The sequence below is a fragment of the Crocodylus porosus genome, unplaced genomic scaffold (assembly GCF_001723895.1).
Source record: "Crocodylus porosus isolate Cpor-Errol unplaced genomic scaffold, CroPor_comp1, whole genome shotgun sequence".
Lineage (NCBI taxonomy): Eukaryota > Metazoa > Chordata > Crocodylia > Crocodylidae > Crocodylus > Crocodylus porosus.
In genome coordinates, this window is record NW_017728909.1 from 35,069,569 (window position 1) to 35,077,562 (window position 7,994).

Consider the following 7,994-nt stretch of genomic DNA (forward strand, 5'->3'; position numbering starts at 1 on the left):
CGCCAACCTGCCGCCCGGAGGCTTTGAGCCACTGCCGCTGCCGGCCGAGCCGCCCTTCGCGCCCCTGCCCTACGGCGGCGGCTACCAGCCCAGCCAGGGCAGCGACGACGACTGGGACGATGACTGGGACGACAGCTCCACGGTGGCGGACGAGCCGGGCTCGCTGGGCGGCTCCTACCCCGACTACGCGGCGGCGGGCCGCTACCGCCTGTCCACCCGCTCCGACCTGTCGCTGGGCTCCCGCGGCGGCCCCGCGGCCGGCCCTGCGCAGCACCCGGCGGGCGGCGGCGCCAAGAGCTCGGCCACGGTGAGCCGCAACCTGAACCGCTTCTCCACCTTCGTCAAGTCGGGCGGGGAGGCTTTCGTGCTGGGCGAGGCGTCGGGCTTCGTCAAGGACGGCGACAAGCTGTGCGTGGTGCTGGGCGGGCGCGGGCCCGAGTGGCAGGAGAACCCCTATCCCTTCCAGTGCTCCATCGAGGACCCCACCAAGCAGACCAAGTTCAAGGGCATGAAGAGCTACATTGCCTACAAGCTGGTGCCCAGCCACACGGGGCAGCAGGTGCACCGGCGCTACAAGCACTTCGACTGGCTCTACGGGCGCCTGGCTGAGAAGTTCCCTGTCATCTCGGTGCCCCATCTGCCCGAGAAGCAGGCCACCGGGCGCTTTGAGGAGGACTTCATCTCCAAGCGCCGGAAGGGCCTGGCCTGGTGGATGGACCACATGTGCAGCCACCCGGTGCTGGCCCAGTGTGATGCCTTCCAGCACTTCCTCACCTGCCCCAGCACTGACGAGAAGGCCTGGAAGCAGGGCAAGCGCAAGGCCGAGAGGGACGAAATGGTGGGGGCCAACTTCTTCCTCGCTATCAGCGTCCCTGCGGGCCCTGGCACTGCTCTGGACCTGCAGGAGGTGGAGAGCCAGGTGGAAGGCTTCAAAACCTTCACCAAAAAAATGGACGAGAGTGCCCTGCAACTGAACCACACAGCCAATGAGTTCGCCCGCAAGCAGGTCACCGGCTTCAAGAAGGAGTACCAGAAGGTAGGGCACTCCTTCAAGTGCCTCAGCCAGGCCTTTGAGCTGGACCAGCAGGCCTTTTCAGCCAGCCTCAACCAAGCCATCGCCTTCACGGCAGACGCCTATGACACCATCGGTGAACTTTTTGCGGAGCAGCCCCGACAGGACCTTGACCCTGTGATGGATTTGTTAGCACTGTATCAGGGGCATCTGGCCAACTTCCCAGACATCATCCACGTCCAGAAAGGTAACGTCTTCATGTCTTATCTTTGCGATGCAGATCAGGGTCTTCATATTCAGATATGCAGAAATATGGGGGTCAGAAACTTTATGTTCTGTTTCCAGCTTTGATGCTTGCTTATGCTGGCTTTGCGTGGTATCCTGCTACATTTTTGGTAAATGCGAAACAGGGTGGTTCAGAAGTTTCATTTTTGTACCAAAGAGCCAATCATTTCTACTAACATCTGGCCTTAAATTGGTCTTTCTCCAGCTGTTTATAGGATGGGAATAAGTACTTGCCACATGTGAAAGGTTAATGTGTACGTTTATGAAAGGCTCGAAGATGAAGTAATACAAAATCATCTCTTATTACTCTTGTATCTCCTAGCATTATTATCTTGAAATAATCTATCTCGTCTATTAAAGAGTCGGTTTGAAACAGCCTGAGAATGTAATATGCCTAATGTTCCTTTCATGCCATCCTGTGGAGGCACTTTAAAAGCAACCTTTGGAACAATCCAGTTAGAAATATTATTATTTTCATTTTCAAATGGAGAAACTGAGATAGAGAAGGAATCAGGCAACCTGCTTGAGGTTTCTCTGTGTAACTTGTACTACGTGTGCTTTACTATGAAAGTGTTTTGGATGTTGAACATGTTGTGGTATTGTCTACTCTAGCTGGACAATCAAAGCCTTGTGACACTTATGTAAAGATAAGTTTGCTATAGTGTGCCCAGCTAAAAAATTTTTTCTCCCTCACTGCATAAAGGTTTCTGTTCACCTCTTATTCTTTTCTTCTACTTGCCATTGTTCAGCTGAGATGTAGCAGTGTTTCTGAAGTTCTGACCATTGCAAGACACTTTAGGAACCACTGGAGGGAAAGAATACTATAAGACCAATGACACCTTCCACATACAATTTTAACATTAACAACTTATATTTATGTGGAAGGCTCCCAGTTGTAAAGTTAAAGTCCTCATCCTAGTGTCTCAATTCATCAATTATCTATCTAGTTATATAATGAAGGCTTGACTTGCCACTTACAGGGGAAGAAAAAGGCATCCATTACTTTGCTCTCATGTGACATGCCTCACAGGTTTTGTTTGCAGAACTGTCTTTCAAAATTTAAGGCAAAATTAGTTGATCTGAAACGGGTAGGTATTTGTGAAATAGGTGCTGATGACTGAGTCACAGATTTTTGAGAAAATGTGAGGAGCCAGTGTTCACAGGCAAAACTGTAAAATGCTTTTACAACAAAGTGTAATTTTTGTTGTTATGCTTGTAAACTTCATGAAAGAAACATTTTCATATGCTGAATTCTGATTGTTTTTCTGCTATGTAAACAGAACCCTTCTCCATTACTTAAAGGAGAATTGGGGGTGGTATTTTTTTTTTTTTTTTTAGTTTATGGATTACAGTGTATAGTAGTATTAATGTATGCAAGATGTTTTAAAGTGAGAGAGGAGGCTGACCCTGGTGATGTCACTTGTTTAGGAAATGGCGAGTTTTAAAATGAAGCATTCTGCATTGAATAATGAGAGTGATTAATAACTAACACGAGGAATTAATTTTTAGTGTCATAGGAAATTGGCTAAAATAACTTTAATAGTGGAAAACAATTTAAACAGGATATTCTGACAGCACAGCATTTTTTTAAGGCTACCCGTGTCCCTTTAGTATCATAATCAACAAAGTACAGAAAGCTGCCAGTATAAAAGAATTGCCTGTGTATCATACCTGCCCAACAAAATCTGTTATCTATGTCTGTGTTAGCAGGTTGTCTGTGAAATGTAAATATACTGTCATTCCTCTGCATTTTACCTTTTACCTTGGACGTTCCTCTTCTAATAAACCCTCCCAAAAACTTCCCTTTAAAGTGATCCAGTAGACACATTGGTAAGGTGAAAAAGATTTATACACTAATTTCTTCGACACTTACGCTTGGATTGTATCAAGAAAAACTGTTGCCTAAAGGAGGTTCTGTTCTTCCTCTTCAGTAGCCTTCAAAACTGGCCCGGGGCAAAAAAGTGGGAGTAATTGTGCCTAAAGCATACACAAGCAGGTGGAGATTGTAGTCTCCTACCTTGTGCCACTGTTTGTTGTTCTGCAGCTAGACAGACTGTTGTACACAGAAATTTGGGATTCAGGTTTTAGTGCAAGGGCCCCTCCTACTTCTCTCTGCACATCCATTTATGTGACATTTAGGAAAATGTGGGGACTATAATTGTTAGGTCAAGAATGTGCATACGTTGCAGGTTGAGAGGTCTGCATATGGGGTAGATTTGAATACCTTTGTAATGCTCCTTTTGCACTAGAGAGACTGATGCCAAATGTTTCCCACAGAAAGAGTCTTCTTGGCCATAGATAAGCAGCTTTCTGTATTTGGGATTTACATCCACGAATGCTTTTCTGGAGTTAAGCATTTAAGCCAGCTCAGCCTTTTGCCACAAAATGATGGTGCTGACCAGCCCAATAGGATGGCAGTTAATGCAGTACTTGGGGATGTAGGACAGTTGGTATTAGATCCTTCCTCTGCCTGAATTTGAATAAGGTATACCTTCCAGAAGAGTACCCTCAACCCTAGATATAAAATATTCTCAAGTTCAGTGCTATTAATGTATTCTGTTGATGTAGGTCTATATTGTGTAAACTATTCCTGGGAGAAAGGACTAGAATTTGGGTCTCCTGAGTGAAGGTGATAATTACCAGGCTCTCTACCATGTTTTCACTCTTTCTGTGGCTCAATAAATATTTCAAATATTTTCTGCAGAATGGAATATGCTTCAGCAGGAGAGATTGAGGCAGCTCCCCCACCACTTTGAATTCCCTATAGACTTGGATGGTTTTAGTCCCTACTCCAACTTAACCAGAGGAATGATTTAAACCTGGTTCTTTTACATCCCACATGAGTTGGTATCACCTCCTCTTTGCTGTGTTTTGTGGAAGGCATATCTGATTGCATGTAAGACCTAGTCCAGCAATTACTGAAATGGACCCTGCCACGTAATAAAAAGGGGAAACTTTGTTTGAGAAGTTCAGTGGGACTCAGTTGCTGAGTGTCTCAGTATGGTCAGGATGTGGGTAGTTGTTCACACTCCCAGATGCAGACACACTGGCTAAGTGCAGACAGTCAAAAAGCTCAAGGCTGAAATCGATTCCATTTTTGCAGGTTAATCTAAGCTGCAGAGCTTAAATTGAGAAACAACTTGACAGAAGTTCACTTTTGATTCGGGAAACACAATCACATGCCTACAGTGGCTCAGGCCAGAAGTTGCGGGGGCACTAGAGCACTGCTCTCTGGCATGTAGCTAGCACGGACTGTGTGTTCACTTCCTCTTTCTGCTGCCTTTGAGGTCTCTGGGATTTACAGTCGAGAATCAGAGAAGCAGGACTCTGCAGGGTTGCTGGTCACTTCCTCTTCCTGCTTCCAGGTGCATCTGAGCTTTGCAGTCCACAATGGCAGCCAGCAGTAACTTTCAGTAAGTTTAGCAGGGCAGCTCTGCACTCAGGGGAAGTGGAGTTTAACCCCCCTCCCTGGTCCCAGTCTCCAGCTGGGGTTTGCCTGGGGAGGGGGAGGGGAGGCAGGCAGTCCCTGGCTCTCTCTTCCCTCTGCGACCCTTCTTTGCTGGAACAGACAGGACAGCCAAGTGCAGGGCTGAACAATGCTGAGATGCTGAGGGGGGACCCTGATTTAACTTAAACCAGGAAGGGATCTGGGACAGAAGTTTCATAAACCAGTTTGACCCAAATCAGTTAAACCTGGTCGAATGTAGTATATCAGACTTAAACCGGTTTCAGTCATTTGCCATGTTATGGGAATTGAACTTCCTTTCTATTACACTTTTAAACCAGTTTTTGATTACTTAAACTGTTTTATGTGTAACTTCTGTCCCTAGTCACTGGGTACACACACCCAGATGCAGAATTTTAGGTGTCTTGGGGACTGTTTCAGAAACTGAGGGTCTTGGGCACCTCCAGGGTTAGGCAGTATCTGAGCAGAAGTTTTGAGGATCTGAACAGCTGAAGGTGCTGTATGGAAGGGCTGTTACGTACATCTTTTCAGCACTTGTGAGGCCTCACCTAGAGTACTGTATCCAGTTTTGGGTCCCCATTTCAAGAAGGATGTGAACAGTTTGGAAATAGTCCAGCACAGAGCAACAAAAAGGATTTGGGATCTGGGAAGTGTGACTTATGAGATAAGACTGAAAGAGCTATGACTGTTTAGTAGGGCTGTGTGAAACAGCTATGTTTCATTTCAGTTTTGAATTCAGCCATTTCGGAGGATGGTGATTTGTTTCAGTGTTTTGGACCACTGTGCCGTTTCAATTAGACCAAGTCTGCTTCAGAGTTTCGACTCTGTTTTGGTAATTCGGCCATAGGTTATAATGGGGAATCACTGAAATGCCTATAACTATGTAATTTCTTGCCTGACTAAGATGAAAATTTCAGGATGGTAGCTCCTGCCGAGGCCATGAAGCCTACCAGGTTTCAAGGAGATGGGTGCAAGGGTTTCTGGGAAACTGCACCTCGAACTGTTCAAAGAAAAACTTGTAAAATCTAAATATATGACATCAACTTCTTCTTTGTGCAGGTTGCATTAGTAGGAACGTTGCCTGCAGATCAAGGAAAGTGATTATTCCCCTCTTTTCGATGCTGGTGAGGCCACATCTGTAGTACTGTATCCAGTTTTGGGCCTCCCTCCCCCCCCAGTGGAAAGGATGTGGGCAAATTGGAGGGTGTTCAGTGGAAGGCAATAAAAATGGTTAGTGGGTTTATGAGGAGAGGCTCAAAGAAGTGGGCTTGCTTAATCTGGAGAAGAAAAGACTGAATCGGGGATTTCATTGCATCCTTCAACTACCTGCAGGGTGGTTCCAAAGAGGATGGAGCTGAACTGTTCTCAGTGGTGACAGATGACAGAACAAGGAGCAACGGTCTCAAGCTGCAGCATGGGAAGTTTAGGTTAGATCTTAGGAAGAATTTTCTCACTGGGAGGGTAGTAAAACACTGGAACAAGTCACCCAGAGAATTTGTGGACTCTGCATCCTTGGAGGTTTTTAAGACCTGGCTAGGGATGGTTCTGCCTTGAGCAGGGGTTTGGACTAGATGACCTCCTGAGGTCCCTTCCAACCCTAATTTTCTATGATTCTATGACTGAACCAATAATGAAGAAATACTAAAAAAATTAAAACTTGCACTAGGATCAATCAAATAGCCTTATTCTAAGTCAAAGCAGGGTCACAATGAGTATTGCAAAACAATATTTCATATTGCAGCTAAATAATTTTACAAGCAATATTTCAGCTATGAGGAGAAGATTTGGTGGTCTGTCATTCTAAAGCAGTTTTCAAATTTAATTCTGAAAATTGACCTTTTTGGCCTCAGTGCTACAAACACTCAAACCTACCCTTGACTTGAGGTCACTAAATAGTCGGAGTTGTAATCAGTGGGACTGTTCACATCCTTCAAGTTAAGCATGTTCGTTAAGGGTATTGAGGATTGGGTCCTGATATTGCTAAACTGGTAAAGGTCTCTTTAAGGAATAGAAGATGTGGGGTGGTAGGGAGGTATCTTGATATGCTGTTCTTTGATGTATAAGAAAGGCATGGCAGGGGTTGTTTCTTGAGGGATTTTTTGTCGTCTTTGGGGCTTAGCTCCTGCTCACTTTGGAAAGTTCTATGAACAAGCAGAGAACTAGTTGTAGTGCTGCATTGCAGCTACCAAAGAAGTAAAACTAGATTGATAGAAAGTGTGTGCAGTATGAATTACTAAACACCTATTCAGCTTAAATAGTTCTTTATTAAGGATTCATCAATTTACCCGTTATTTAAACTTGAAAGAGCTCCAACTAATCCAAGAAAGACTGCCATCAAAAAAGGGATAACGAGATTTGACATTACCAGTATACCTAAGTTGTAAATCTTATGAAACAGAGAGCTCTTGGTAAACACATAATCCAAAACAAACCAAAAAGCCCAAACTTCTTTATCTCTGCAAGTCACCTTTAAAATAATGTAAAGTTGAACTATAAAGGCATAATAAAGTCCTAGTAAAGACTGAAACACTGTCCTTGTTTTAGGTTGTTAAAATGCCAAGTTAATGCTTACAGACTATATTAACCTATCCAGCTGGCATATTACTTATTATAAATTGCACTGCTAAAAACAACGCAGTGTCTGGAATGCTAACACAGAAAAATTCAAATCAAACTTGGTCCAACACACAGCACAGTCTCCCCAACAGAATGGAACAAAACATAGCAAATATGTTCTACTGAGTCTTGTTTACCTTTCTTGTTAATGCCATATTGTTTTTAAATAACAGTTGAAAGTACTTTTGCAATTTTTTATATTTATATGGATGATTCATACGATTGATAAGGGAAAAGGGAGCCTTTTTGTTTTTAGATTATCAGTTCAGATCTTGCTCCAGCCTGCAGGCTGGCCCCCAATAGCACAGCATGAGGAGTTGGTGATATCATTTAACATCCAGACATGTGACCACATCATGGTTGGGCAATCTTTGTAGTTATGGCAAGCTGGCATGTTCTAAACTGGTGGAAGTTTTCATTGTTGTTTGTCTTTTTTGCGGTAAATGGGAACTTTGTATTCTAGGTCTGACAGTTTTGTGCCGTGTGTGTAGTCAAAGAATGTCCCATTACAGAATGGTGTGTTTGTGTGTGTGTGTGTGTGTGTGTGTGTGTGTGTGTGTGTAATCAGAGAATGTCCTACTACAGAATGGTGTGTGTGTGTGTAATCAGAGAATG

The 7,994-nt window shown here is 44.4% G+C and overlaps 1 protein-coding gene across 1 annotated transcript in view; it reads left to right on the forward strand.

The window, feature by feature from the left end:
• Position 1: 1 nt before the first annotated feature.
• SNX18 (sorting nexin 18) overlaps positions 2-7,994 on the forward strand; it is a gene marked incomplete at its 5' end in the record, with an annotated part of 29,933 nt that continues 21,940 nt past the window's right edge. Inside the window, one exon of the mRNA XM_019531692.1 lies at positions 2-1,259. Coding sequence (XP_019387237.1) covers positions 2-1,259 — 1,258 coding nt within the window. The remainder of the gene's footprint in view (positions 1,260-7,994) is intronic.